Source organism: Nansenia antarctica (genome assembly GCF_963989245.1).
Source record: "Nansenia antarctica genome assembly, chromosome: 9".
NCBI classification, from domain to species: Eukaryota; Metazoa; Chordata; class Actinopteri; order Argentiniformes; family Microstomatidae; genus Nansenia; species Nansenia antarctica.
The window spans coordinates 38284164-38298845 of NC_137679.1; the positions used below are offsets into that span (position 1 = coordinate 38284164).

The 14682-nt window shown below is 47.3% G+C and overlaps 1 protein-coding gene across 1 annotated transcript in view; it reads right to left on the bottom strand.

Moving 5' to 3' along the window:
• ppip5k1a (diphosphoinositol pentakisphosphate kinase 1a) overlaps positions 1–14682 on the bottom strand; it is a gene marked incomplete at its 5' end in the record, with an annotated part of 37882 nt that overhangs the window by 6094 nt on the left and 17106 nt on the right. Inside the window, 10 exons of the mRNA XM_080539748.1 lie at positions 1009–1188; positions 2743–2802; positions 5514–5576; positions 8473–8598; positions 9929–10022; positions 10847–10987; positions 11401–11517; positions 11733–11840; positions 11981–12095; positions 12300–12427. Of these exons, the coding sequence (XP_080395874.1) occupies positions 1009–1188; positions 2743–2802; positions 5514–5576; positions 8473–8598; positions 9929–10022; positions 10847–10987; positions 11401–11517; positions 11733–11840; positions 11981–12095; positions 12300–12427 (1132 nt within the window). The remainder of the gene's footprint in view (positions 1–1008; positions 1189–2742; positions 2803–5513; positions 5577–8472; positions 8599–9928; positions 10023–10846; positions 10988–11400; positions 11518–11732; positions 11841–11980; positions 12096–12299; positions 12428–14682) is intronic.

The window sequence follows — 14682 nt, forward strand, 5'->3', positions numbered from 1 at the left end:
AGACTCCCTGGAGTAATGTAGGGCTAAGTGCCAGGGCACACTAGTGGTGGTGTTCCCAGATGGGATTTGAACTCATGACCTTCTGATCACCTTCTGATCATCAGTCCAACTCACTATGCACTAGGCCACCACTACCCTTCCCTGTGTTGTTGTTTGTGTGCAGAAAGACTAGTGAATATCCCCCCATGAGGGATAATTACGTTGTATTGTCTTGTATAGTCATACTGCATCCATGCAGGCACAGTATGCAGTCCAAGGTTAGGAGTGGTCCCCTATGAATGTGCTGACAGAAGAGGGGGGGGGGGGAGGGAGAGAGAGAGAGAGAGAGAGAGAGAGAGAGAGAAAGAGAGAGAGAGAAAGAGAGAGACAGAGAGAGAGAGAGAGAGAGAGAGAGAGAGAGAGAGAGAGAGAGAGAGAGAAGGAGGCAGGCAGAGCACTGAGCCGTGCTCACGCCAGGTGGTTCTCTACAGTTATGATGATTCTCTAGTTTGAGCTTTTAGGCTTTTAGAAGCTCACACAAGAGCTCTTGTCAGTGCAAGGCTGTGCCTCTATGCAACACAATGAATTCCATTGCACACCAATTAAGGTGTAAGACTCTGCTGCTGGAGTGGTACAGAAAAAAACTAAAAGAAACTGTGAAACTGTCACTCAGACAAAAACTTGAAGAGGTGTCAAGGAAGAGCTGAATACAGTACAGGAGGGAAACAAATGTCAGTTAAAACTACGCCACACTCCCGAAAGCCAAGAGCAACAGAAACAAAAACACACACACCACAAGCTGCTCTTCCCAAAAAGGTTGCAGGCAAAGCATGCAGAAAACAACAGAGACAGAAAGCAGAAAAGTCAAAACCGCAGCAACCAGCGACTAGCGAGCTATAAAAAAAAACCTGATAGCACAGCAGAGAGAGTTCACAGGGAGAGGGCAGAGAGCAACAACAGGCTAATGAAGAGGGGCAAGAGGCTGCAGAAGGAGGAGGGGGGTGGGGGGTGGGGGGGTACGGGCCTGACCGTAGAGGTACTCTAGGGGGTCCTGGCCGGAGATGAGCCAGTTTCGGAAGAGACGGAGGTGGTAGGAGCACTGGTTGAGGTGGTGGGCCAGCGCCCCGTCCAGAGAGAGGGCCCTGTGGAGGCTGGGCTCTGTGGAGAAACGCCTCAGCAGCTGGGCCACGTGATGCTCCTCCAGAGGCTCTGAGGAAGAAGAGGGGGGAGGAGGAGGAAGGGAAGGAAGAGGTGGGGAGGAAGGGAAGGAAGAAGGAAGAGGAAGGGAAGGTAGGGAAGAGGAGGAGAGGAGGAAGGGAAGGAAGAGGGGGGGAGGAGAGGAAGAGGGGGGGAGGAGAGGAAGGAAGGAAGAGGGGGGGAGGGAGGGAGGAAGGGGAGGGGAGGGAGGAAGGGAGAGGAGGGGAGGGAGGGAGGAAGGAAGAGGAGGAGAGGAAGGAAGGGAGAGGAGGGGAGGGAGGGAGGAAGAGGAGGGGAGGGAGGGAGGAAGAGGAGGGGAGGAAGGTAAGGAAGAGGAGGAGAGGAGGAAGGAAGGAAGAGGGGGGGGAAGGAAGGGAAGGAAGAGGAGGGGAGGAAGGAAGGGAGAGGAGGGTAGGAAGGGAGGATGGGGAGGGTAGGAAGGAAGGAAGAGGAGCAGGAGGGGAGGAAGGAAGGAATGATATAGCAGAGGGGAAAAAAGAGGGAAAGGAGAAGATAGAATAGAAAAGAGGAGAGGAGGGGGGGAAAGGAAGGGTCGTGATAGGAGGTGAGGAGGGGGTAGATGAGTGGAAAGGAGATGGGAGAGGAGAGAGGATGGAGGAAAGGAGGGGATGATAATTGGTGAGAATAAGGATGAGAAAGAGTGCATGAATAGAGTAGAGAGGAAAGGAGGAAGAGTAGGAAAGGTAGCAAAAGCAGGGGGGAGGGAGGAGAAAAGGGAGGGAGGATGGGGAAAGGAATGAGGGGGTGGGATGGAGGAGGGGATGGGAAAGATGGAGAGAGCAGAGGATGAGTGCATAGACATTGATTGAGGAGGAGGAGGTGGAGGGTAAAGAGGAGGTGGAGAATGGACAGGTGGAAAGTACGGTGGGGGGGGGGACTGTGTTGTGGGAGGAGGGAGGGGTGGGAGGACAGGTAGGGCGAGGACCCATCATGTGGACAAAAGGGGAGGAGAGGTGGGTGGGAGGACATGCAGGGGGATGGAGAGGGGGAGGAGAGGACAGGCAGGGAGAGGACCCGTGGTGTGGACAGAGAGGGGGCGGAGGGGAGGGTGGGCTGGCAGGTAGGTGCTAGCTATTCCCTGACTGTCAACCGTCTCATTTCTCCATGCTCAGGCCCAGCTACTGTCCCACGACGATAAACATTCAGGCAACGTTCGACTAACCCCGACAAACCCAACAGGGTTTCTGACAAACGACAAACGCCTCTGCAAAAAAAACATCCAACTGCGACAAGCACAGCCAGAGCGGGACTCGATTGATATGAATATGGCATGCTAAGATATATTCTGGGACAATCCACAAACGTATCGAAGCCCTATCGACGAAGAAGAAGAGGACAGGAATCTCTCATCCACCCTTTCTGCTGTCCAACAAAAAACACACTGTAAAAAACACACTGTATTGCAGCTGGTGTGCATGCACACATGGATAGCTTGTTGCGCTTGTCCCCACGATCGATTCGTACAATCGATCCGATTATAGATTCGGTAGAAGCTGCAGTTGGATGTCCACGCCCCCCATCCTGGGTTGCCGTTGGTTACCGTACCTGTCACTGGGCACCATACAGATGGATTAACCGCTACGGCAGAGGTATCATCCTGTGTCCCTAAAGTGAATATACATGTGAATAAAACTTACTTAACGTGATAAATATGTGATCTTTAAATGAACCAGTCAGAGAGCTTCATTTAAGTCATTTAAAATCACAACAGTGAATGATGGTAAACGGTCGGCAAACTTCCTGTTCAGTTGAAACATTTTTTGGGATTGATTGAAATGATTGACATCGTACAACTGAAGGCAACTGTCGAAATGGCTGCGTCTTGGAATACATAGAGGATTGATTGAACACAGCTATCCCTAATGAGCCAATTAGAGGGGAAGGCTGTCGATATCTGGGCAAACTAGCACGCTCCCCGGTAAGACAGAAAAGCTCTCACGGAATCTTTCTATTTGGCTGGTGGACTAATAATGCTACTGTTGGGCTTTCTAATGAGTTGTACTGCTGATCTTACTACAATGAACCTTGGGCTCCATTTCAGGTAAGTGTAATGGGTTGCTTTCAAGCCTTTATATTTTATTTTTTAGCCCAAGTATAAGGGTATTCTTTCAAAACATGTTGTTATCTTTTTCAGGATTTCTTTTGTATTGCTTCTCTGCTGTTTGGAAGCATTAGCTGTTTTCCTACCAAAAAAGAGTGAGTATTGTATTTTACACTAAACCATGAGTTTGGCTAAGCGATAGCTTTAGAGAATGTCATATCGTATTGACCTAGCAAGCACCTAAAGCACTGTTTTAGATTCGGCCTAAAACGGTACCTTGTTTTGGTCTTTGCTAGGTTCCAGCTATAGCAAATCCACACAATGCTGCTGTGCCCAAAGGTGGAGGTGTTGGTCTGCACCTTCGGGGAGTGTCTCAGGCCAAACCGGAGTGTCTCAGGCAGGATCTGAGTCCAGCAGGTTACAACGCCGTGCCCACTGGCGACCTACAAGGCCAAGGGAACACTCAAATCCCCGACGAGCCAAAAGATGTGTCCGTTCCATTACATCCCCATGTCTTCACCTCCTCAGGATCCTAAGGACCGGTCCCTATGGTTACGGAGGGGGACTCCCTAATGCAGGTTCTAGCTCTACAGCATCCCTTCTAACCCCCCGCCTTCACCTCCCGTGTACGGACAGGATCCTAAAGACGTGTCCCTATGGTAACGGAGGAGGGAGCCTTCCTAATGCAGGTTCTACTTATAGAGGCTCTTCAATCACCCCTCTTCCACCGAGGCAGTTTGAGGGCCACCTACAAACCCGGAGCCCCGGCCCCAGCTTCCTCACTCAGTCATAAAACAACTTTGAGCGACGAAGGAAGGTTATTTCCCAAACCGTCTACCTCCTCCAGGGCCAATGGCTCAAGCTCAACGTATGGCAGAGGGGCCCAGTGCACAAATGCCAAACCCCAAGCAATCTGCTGCATTCAAAAGACAGGGTGAGGGCAGGAAAGCATACATCTCAAGTACATGACAGTCTGGTAATCTACAATGTGTAGATTGGCATCTCCAGCCCAAGGTAAAGTCTCGGTGTCAAACGCAGTCAAATATTCTTGTCGCCCCTGTCAGAATTGTACCCCGCAAATCAACCCCTTCTTCTGTTTTTCAGTCAGTCAATGCATTTAAATGATCAGTTAAATGTTAAGGCCAATTAAACTTCTAGGCATCACTACTTCAGTCTTTATAACCATGGTCATGATTTTGGGGAACAAACAAAAGCAGATATTTTCAACAAAAAAAATAGAAGTTTGAGACCATTAGGAAGGCCTGTTTTTATGATTTCAATTTGAGAATATTTGCTCCTGTTTTGCACCACTGAATGAGACCAACATCCAAGGAGTGGTGTTCAGTGCACAAGGTAATGAAAAGGTCCTGGAAAGAAATAAGGTACTGATGAGTATTTCACAAGCGGCACCATGACAAACAAACATTAACACACAGGTTTATTTTCATTCATAGCTCCGACCTCATTCGTTCATAACACACATAATGTACAAGTACAGTACGTGGATGGGACAAATCGCAAGTTAACCCTTTCCCCGTTTAGCGATAACTGCAAATGGTTTTTCCGGCCCAGTCAATCTACTGTAGAATGTCAAGCAGTTTGAATAATCGCAGTCACTCAAAAGTGCCTCTGAGTGTCTCTGCTTATGTTGTATCTTTTACGGTTGTCATTACCCGATATTAAATGAGAATAGATGAAAATCAAGTCAAAAGAAACAGGGGAAGGGCTAAGAATTGGTGTTATTTTTGGGTGGTGTTTTCAAGAGATGGGTTCAATTCACATCTTTAACACAGAAGATAATATATGTATATATACACATCGGAGAAAGTGGAGGCTGGTGAAGGTAGAAAGGAGGATGGAGCTCATTGTAATGCATGGGATGAGAAATGGTATCCATTCCATTGATTCCATGCATTTACAATGAGCCAAGTCCTCCGGTTTCGACCTCCACGGGCCTCTCCTGATATGCATCTGAGATCATCATATACACATACCTATCCACCGAAAAACATTGAATCATCGGGTGAAGGTGACAAATTGTACGCAGGATGTTACAAACAGAATGTGAGTTAGTGTTAGAGTGAGTGAGTGAGTGGTCAAGCGTGTGGGGTAGACAAAAAAGAGACTGAAAACCCGGAGAGTTGGGAAAAAACCATGGTAGTAAGAAACCACGTGAAATAAAAGTCAAACGATTGAAAAAAAAAAAAAAAGAGAGAGACATGCAAGACAAAGGGAGGTGGAGAAGTGGAAATATACTTGAAAGAAGCAGACGTACCATTAGTCGGATGCTTTGCAAACGACACAGAAAATCGCTTTACTGCCGGCATAGACAACAACTCTGAGGAAATAAAAAAAGGTCACTAGTGTTACATTCGGTTCCAGCGCACCTGTAAAGTGTGTGTGTGTGTGTGGGTGGGTGTATATAATATATATATAAATGTGTGTGTGTGTGAGAGAGAGAAAGGGGGACTTATGTTTTATTTTTTATTTTTTGCGATAGGTAAAGTGCTGCAGATATGAAGCATTAAGGGGTAAGAAAGCAGAAAGTTAAAAAGAGAGAAGTAGGACCCTTTCTATGAGAGCATGATTGACTGGGCTCAGGAAGGCGGTCAGGTAGAGAGGAGGTCGGTGCCTAACATTAAACCGCTACTTTCAAGATCAGATTAGAAGCAAATTGGATGAAGATCTCATGATGATAGGATGAGATGAGCTCAAAATTTAGGAGATGAAGACAAAAAAGGAACAAAAAAACGGTTTTGACCCTGTCTTGACAACATTTTGGGCATTTAGCAGACGCCTTTATCCAAAGCGACTTACAACAAACACGTGTACATGTAATCCATTTAGGGAGTAATGTTATATTCAAATCATAGGGAGGAGAGGTTACTAGACTAACTAGACTTTAAGACTAAACATTTTAAAGTCTATCTCCCTCCCTCTTGCTCTCCCTCCCTCCCTCCCTCCATCCATACATCCGGGTAAGCCTACTCAAATAGTTCTAACACTGGCCAGAGGTGTCAATTCCACCAAACTCACACCCAGCATGGTTATTGACTCCGTCTCTCTGTCTTGTACTGTGACAGAGTCCAGATGCCAACGATCATTTCAGTGAAAGAGGCCAGCTTTAGTTTGAAATCTATCATCCCTCGAAACACGGACATGCACGCACACATTAACACGCACGCACACACGCACAGACGCACGCACACACACACACACACACACACACACACACACGCACACACGCACACACAGTGAAGATTTACCATTAATCATGTCAAGTTCGTCAAAAGGGGACTAGGACACCAGAGCTCTAGATTATTATGATGGTTTTCATGATTCCTATCAACAGAGTTGAACAAGACGGATGAGACCAGATGAGAGACACGATGACCACGAAAGACACTGAGTGAAACAGAAGACAACCGAGAAAATGGCAGCCGAAAGAAAAAAGTACGTTCTTTATGACTTCACAGTGACACCTAGTGGACAACATGAGGACCCCAGGCGGCTGAGCTGGCCTGCTTACTCATGAAGGATTTTCACAATGTGAAAGGATGATATCTAAGTCAGCAGGGTACGGTTTGGGTCGACCCCTGGAGCGTGTAAAGCCCCTAAGATACACACTGAGACAGTGAACATGTCAAAGCTCTGTTGTGTCACTTATAGATTGTACATGTAAAAACAAATGTGATCTGTCACCATAGAAAGATGGCATCTTCTCACCAACAATAACAAATGTTTGTCTTCAAGTGTAATGTACTGTACTCTCTCGAACGTCTAGTGAATGTGATGTTTATAAATTATCATCAGACATTTATTGCTTGCCGCTGACCGTGACTCCTGCTAAATAGACTCTGTGGATCTTATTAGGACAGGAGCTTGGGAGCCATCTGGTGACTGTCTGACATTAACGCAGCCTCCCCCATCAGGCAACAGCAGGAACGTTCTAGAAAATGTCTGGTTTCTGACCAAAATGATAAACAAAGGAAATCAACGTGCGTGGAGAATGACTTCTAATATTGAATTCCTTTCATGTCAGCATTCCAAACACCAATTCTATCCAGATAATAAAAGCTTTTGATGTCTTTGAGACACAGTTGAAATGGACACACAAACACTGCAGTTTTGCTCATTAATCTTAAACAAGATAATTGGCTGTTGATTCAATAGAAACATACTGAAGAAGATATGAAGTGAGTTATAAATCCAAGTGGCTATTACTTATTCTTTATTATAATGAGTTGGCTTAATTGTTCTATGCTTGCCATGTCTTTTCTATGCAGTTTCGGTGGAACAGAAAATGAGAATGAACTATGCAAAAAAATATGCACATTTGCAGATGATGTCAAATCTAGCTGAGGTCAGGAGGATCTCTAAGAGAGGACATTTCCAGCTGGCTAAACTGTGGAGCCAAATTATGTTTCTGAAGGTTTCTGCTCAAAGAAATGCACAACGGTATCTTTAACTTAGGTGCCATACTTGTTCTGCAAAAAAAAAAAAAAAAAAAAGCCAAATACATTGTTGTTTATCAAGAAATAATGTCAAATCAAGTGGAAGAAAAATGTCCCAGACTAAAAGATTTGGGTCCAAACTGTGATCTGTGCACTACAATCTTCAAGTCAAACCTTCCCTGTGTGGTGTGTGTGTGTGTGTGTGTGTGTGTGTGTGTGTGTGACTGTGTGTGTGTGTGTGTGTGTGTGTGTGTGTGTGTGTGTGTGTGTGACTATGTCAATGCAATGTGATGGTATGGAGGGGAGGCTGATGGAGGTAGACATCAGAGGATGGGCTCAGTGTAGTGCGTGGAACACACGTGTTTGATGCCATTCCTCATTCCATTCCACGCATGACAACGCGCCCGTCCTCTGATTTCTACCTCCACCAGCCTCCATTGGATGGAGGTGGCCTGCTTATGGTCTAATGCAGGGATAGGTAACCCCGGTCCTGGACAGCAGGGAAGGGGTATGCAAGCAAAAACTACTTCAGTCAAATACTTAAGATTTAAAATCAGTCAAATCAGTCAAAACCCTAAAAGAATTCCAAATCAAGACGATGATTCAGTGAGCCAGGTGGGTAAAATGCTCAGCTAGATCGAGCGCCTGTACAGGCTGTGCCCCCCCCCCCCCCGCCCCACCCCCAAGGAGGACCGGGGTTGGCTACCGGAAGCATCCATCATCCACTGTGTCTCTACTAGTCCCTAGGCTAAGAGGAAGAGCAGGATCAAACACACATACCGTCTTTATAGGACAGACTGCCGGAGGAGAATTTTTTGCGGTGTGTGCGTGCGTAGTCCTGCAGGTTGGGGGCGCTAGAGGACCCCCCTAGGACGGTGGTGCTGAAGAGTCCTGCACATTGAGAGCCTGTGAGAAGGTGGGGGGGGGGGTTGGGGGAGGGGGTTGAGGGGAATTAGTCACCACCACACAACATGCAGTTATTTAAACAATGCGTTGTCTCAGTTACTATAAAAAGGAGGGAGGGGGGCCGGGGGGGGGCGACCAAGCTCAGCCTTCATCACCAGACCACTCCTCTTCTGAGAGGCCGACGGCCATTTTAAGGCCTGACAGTTACGTAAGCTACATAACTGGACACAAGTGAAGCTTCTGGAGGTTTCCACAAAGGTTCAGATGCTCCCCGGGAACAAGAGCTGGTGCTGGTGATGTCACTTCCCCTAAGTAGACCAGCGGAAAGGTCGTGACCTTGGCCGTGAGCGTAACTGAATATGGCTGTTAGCTCTACCAAGTTCATTTGGACTGACAGCAGTCTGTAAGCCAAGTCGACGTTATTACGTTACACTGTAAGGTTGCACTTCAAGCTGCTCATGTTAAACCTGTAGGTTTATGAGGAAAATGTGAAAACGGAACGAAGAATGTGTGTTTGATACAATTCCATGCATTACAATTAGTGTTGTTCCGATACCGATACTAGTATCGGCATGGCCACCGATACGCACAAAAATGCTGGTATCGGTATCGGCGAGTACTAAAAAAAAAAAATCCTTTTTTTATTTTTTTTAAGTACTAAAGTTATTTTGTTTGTAAATGTTCACTTGCTGTTGCACTACTACTACGACGATCTTAAATGGATATTGCACTGATTGGCATCTGTGAGAGCCACATTTCATGTTTTATAAGGGGTTGATTTTCTTGTCACCATACCAGGTAGACAATAAAAAAAAGTTCGGTATCGGTATCGGGATCAAAAAATGGTATCGGAACAACACTAATTACAATGAGTCCTCAGATTTATACCTCTACCAGCCTCCCCTACTAACCCCAAGTTGATTAATTTGGACACCAAACAGAATTCCAGTTAGGATGGAGGTTAATCGTACCAAACTGTGACAAACTCTTTCGGTGAAGAACAGATTTTTGCACTTTATTTCAAAGGGACTCAGAGCCTGGCCTTTCGTAGAGGGGCTGTATCCGGCTCTAGCTTTCTCTGGATAATAATAATAATAACTTGGTTTTATATAGCGCCTTTCAGAAACCCAAGGACGCTTTACAGAAATGTTACGAGAAATCAGAGTCCTCCTCCGGTGTCATCCCCCCTAACCGCAGCTAACTGGCGATTCCGTTCTGTGCATTACATCATCTGATTTCTACCTCTGCCAGCCTCTGCCACCCCGACTCTAATGACACAGGATATGAGCGAGCGAACGGCAGTTGCCATGGCCACGGAGCAGAGACCTACCTAGTCCGCTCTGCTTCATCTCCGGGGACTGACGTGAGCAGGAGGGGAAGAGACGGTAGCTGCCCGCTTTGGAGGACGAGATCTCCGACAGGACCTGGGGAGGGAGACACACACACACACACAGACACACACACGCACACGCACGCACACACGCACGCACACAGAGACACAGACACACAGACACACACAGACACACACACACACACACACACACACACACACACACACACACACACACACAGGGTAAAACTGACCCTCCAGGCAGTGGTAAGGAGCTAAATCAGAGTGTCTGACGCCACACACAGATTCTATCTCGCCCTGCGGTAGCCGGAGGCCTGACCTCCGACCTCCGACCTCAACCCCCAGCAGCACCAGACCCACAGGGTCAACACCTCAGTGTTTACTATGTACTCATACCACTAGGCTGGACGATGGCTGACACTGTGGGGGTCTCACTGTACGCTGCATTTACCTGTCTGATCCTCGCAGACCTACACGACCAGTGACCTGGGGGTCCTCGGGGCTAAGAGGTCGGTCTAGTAGGGTAGACACTTCAACTGTGGTAAAAACAATGTTTTCTTGTTGTCTTACCCCCATAGACCCTGTCTTACCCCAGCCTGTCTCACCTCCATGGAGCCTGTCTCACCTCCATAGAACCCGTCTGACCTCCATAGAGCCCGTCTTACCTCCATATAACCTGTCTTACCACCATAGACCCTGTCTTACCTCCATAGAGCTGGTTACACCTCCATAGAGCCTGTCTTACCACCTGCCTTACCTCCATGGAGCCTGTTTTACCTCCATAGAGCCTGTCTTACCTCCATGAAGCCTGTCTCACCTCCATAGAGCCTGTCTCACCTCCATAGAGCCCGTCTTACCTCCATATAACCTGTCTTACCACCATGGAGCCTGTCTTACCTCCATGGAGCCTGTCTTGCGGTTGCGGACCAGAGGAGACTTCCTCTGCAGGCTGATGGACTCAGACAGCGGCACGGCCCGGTCCGGCTCGTCACGGGACAGATCCTCCATGCTGCCTGGGTCCGGCTGCTTCTGGCCGTTCTAAACACACACACACACACACACACACACACACACACACACACACACACACACACACACACACACACACACAGACACAGAGACACAGAGACATAGAGACACAGAGACACACACACGGACGGATACAGAGACAGGCACAGAGACACAGAGACACAGTGACACACAGAGACAGACACACAGACACACACACAGACAGACACAGACACACACAGAGACACAGAGACACAGTGACACACAGAGACAGACACACACACACACACACACACACACACAATGTAATGAATGACAAGCAAAGCCACTCAACAGGACATAGGGTCGTCCCCCTCAGGTAAACCAACCCAAAGAGACGTTAGGGTCGTCCCCCTCAGGTAAACCACCCCAGACCCAGAGAGACGAGACGTGGGTCCTGTTACCTCGGCAGAGGCGGGCCGGAACCCGAAGCCCATCGGAGCGTTCTCCTCGTCATCACAACCCTTGACCCCGGGGCTGAAGTGGAGCTCCACGTGGAAACGCTCCTTGGACGCCGGGTCCTGAGGTAAGACAGAGGTATGTGAAACACACACACACACACAAATAATACTCAATGACACACACTAAAGAAACACACACACACACACGGGACAAGGAAAACACAGGAAAGGAACACAAGGAACAAGGAAAACACAGACACACATCTAGAATACTCAATGACACACACTAAAGAAACACCCACACACCCACACACCCACACACCCACACACACTACCTTGTTGTTGTCCTCATACAGCATGATGACTATCTGCGTCATGTAGTTAAGCTCCGAGACAGCGCTGAGGTAATCCATGGCACGCTTCCACTGCTGGTCCTTCTCCTCCTGACACACACACACACACACCACACACACACGTTTAAAATGTAGTTCTGTGAAATGTAAATGTCCGGTGCAGTAGTTGGTTGAGATACAGGTGTGTGGTGTGTGTGTGTGTGTGGTGTGTGTGTGTGAGAGGTGTTTACATCGAGCAGGCCTCCGTAGCGGAAGATGCTGAGCAGGGAGTGGACGTGGCTCTCGCTGGTGAAGTACAGGCGTGTCCTCACGTGCCGCCCGGGCGACATCACTCCACGAGAGTACCTGTACGACGGAGGAAACAGAACATCGTCATAAAGAACGAAAAGTGCTGCTAGCTAGTTCTGAGCTAGCTTGTGAAAGGCGGTATATACATTTTTATTATTATTATTATTATTATTAATTATTATTACAAGTACACCCCCTGGACATGACGCTGGTATTGGGGTGGGGGGGGTGTAGTTGACCCTAGATCTGCTGCAGACTCACAGTGGGTGGAGCTTGTTGACAGACTCGTCCTCATGGGTCCTCTGGAGATCCAGCTGGATCTTCTTGACCAACGGGAGGCAGTAGGCGTAGGCAATGTCCAGCTTCTCTACGCTGTTGATGCCGTACTCCTGAGAGAACACAGAGGTGAGAGAATACTGAGTGTGTGCGTGTGTGTCTGAGTGTGTCTGCGTGTGTCTGCGTGTGTGGTCTGGGTGTGTGTGTGTGTGTGTTGGGATTGCCAAGAAAACATTCCTTCGATCCACATTGAGTGTTCTTTAAAAACGACACCACGTAATTTTCCTTCATATTCTCTCTGCTATACATGAGGGCTAGCTAATTCATCCCTCCCTCCCTCCTTCCCTCCGTCCGTCCCTCCCTCCCTCCCCCCCCCCCTCCCTCCCTCCCTCCCTCCGTCCCTCCGTCCCTCTCTCCCTCCCTCCCTCCCTCCCCCATCCCCCTCCCTCCCCCCATCTCCCTCCCTCCCCCCATCTCCCTCCCTCCCTCCCTCCGCCTAGGGCTGGGTTCAAAAAATCGATTTCCCGATTCTGAATCGATCTTCATTAAAATGAGCGATTATCGATTCATAAATCCCGAGATCGATTTTTTTTTTTTTTTTTTTTTTTTTTTTTTTGCTTGCAGCTTCAACCCGCAACGAGATCTCGTGGCCAGGTCTCGCGCTACAAGAATTTATCATATCTCACGCAACGAGAGGTCTCAACACTAAAATCTAAAAACATGGCGATGGCAGGGACACTCAAGTCACCACCAGGCTTAGGCCCAATCCCGATTCTCTTTTCTACCCCTATGGCTCGTTTTCGAGTGTCACTCGATTCGAAGGCAAGGCCTTCGAATACGTCACAAGCCCTACCCCTTGAAATCAAAGCCCTATGAATTGGGACAACCCTTCACGGCGCCTACGTCATCACGCGGTACGGTTGACGCGTTGTGTTGCCGGCGAATTCTCACATCTCGCAATGCCTTCTTCAGCTGTGTTTATTTCTGTTGCGTGTGCTATAAGCATCTATTTTCGTTTGTTATCAACACACTGTAGTGTTTAGACGTTCCTTTTTTAGTCTCTTCCGTCAGCGATGTCTTTTTTGTGGACATCGCAATAATGACAATGAATTTAATGACAATGAATGACTCCAACCAAAACAACCAGTCCATCAATAGTCATAAAGCGTTGTCCAAAAATCACGTTACCAAGCGCCTTTCTCAGAACAATTCGTCGTCTAGAATCCAAAAATCAATCCATCATAGTGGTGGTCAAAAACGTAGAAAGAGGATCTCTTGGGGACGCGGCCACATTTGCCTGTGAAGGAGAGATGACAAATAAGCGGAAACATTTCTCAGTAGAGTCGAACGGTGATATATCATCATCCTTTACGCGTATCCTTAACTGTAGTTACATTTCGCGTGTCATATGCCATTAGACATGGAAATATGTCAATGCGCGGCTGTCATGCACAAATCAGCTTGTAACGTTAGACACACAGCACACAGCACATCGGCATAATAACGTTTTGTTGTTGTTGTGCTTGTTATAAAGAAAAGGTCTATAATGCATTGAAATGACATTAGTACAACAGACATTAGACATCAGACATGGAAATGTCAATGCGCGGCTGTCATGCACAAATCAGCTTGTAACGTTAGACACACAGCACATCGGCATGATAACGTTTTGTTGTTGTTGTGCTTGTTATAAAGAAAAGGTCTATAATGCATTGAAATGAATGATACAACCCATTAATAATATTACATAATAACAACTGCTCGGATTAGATTGCGGGTGGAAATAGGTCAAAATGCGCATCATGTACAAGTCAGCCGAACGTTTGATAGATAACTTTACATATGTGTACCATCATCCGCTGTCAAACGCCACAGGTAATAATTGATTTATGACTGTACATCTCTGAAATGCTCGACTGTCATGCAGCGTTGCGTTACTGTAACGTTAGACACAGCACCGACATAAAAGCGATTTTTGGGTTATGCGTGTTATAAATAAAAGGTCTATAATGCATTGTAATGACATTAAACTAAGACAATAAGATGGTTATCATAATTTTTCAAATCTTTATTAATAAGTAATTACAGAGAATTAAAATGACATTTCCGCATTGAATAGAGCGACATAAGATTTCTGTAGATGATTCGCAATGCATCCTGGTATCAAGGGGTAGCGTACCGTTAGCCCTTCGAAGCTAGTCTGGTCCTGAAATCCCTCGAAACGAAGTAATAGTTAGCCCTCCCCCTTACCCCTAGCCCTCGACGAAATATGAATTGAGACAGCCCTCGCCCTAAACGTGAACGCGCAAATCGAGCCATAGGGGTGAAAACGAAGGGCTAGGGGTGAATTGGGATTGGGCCTTAAGTC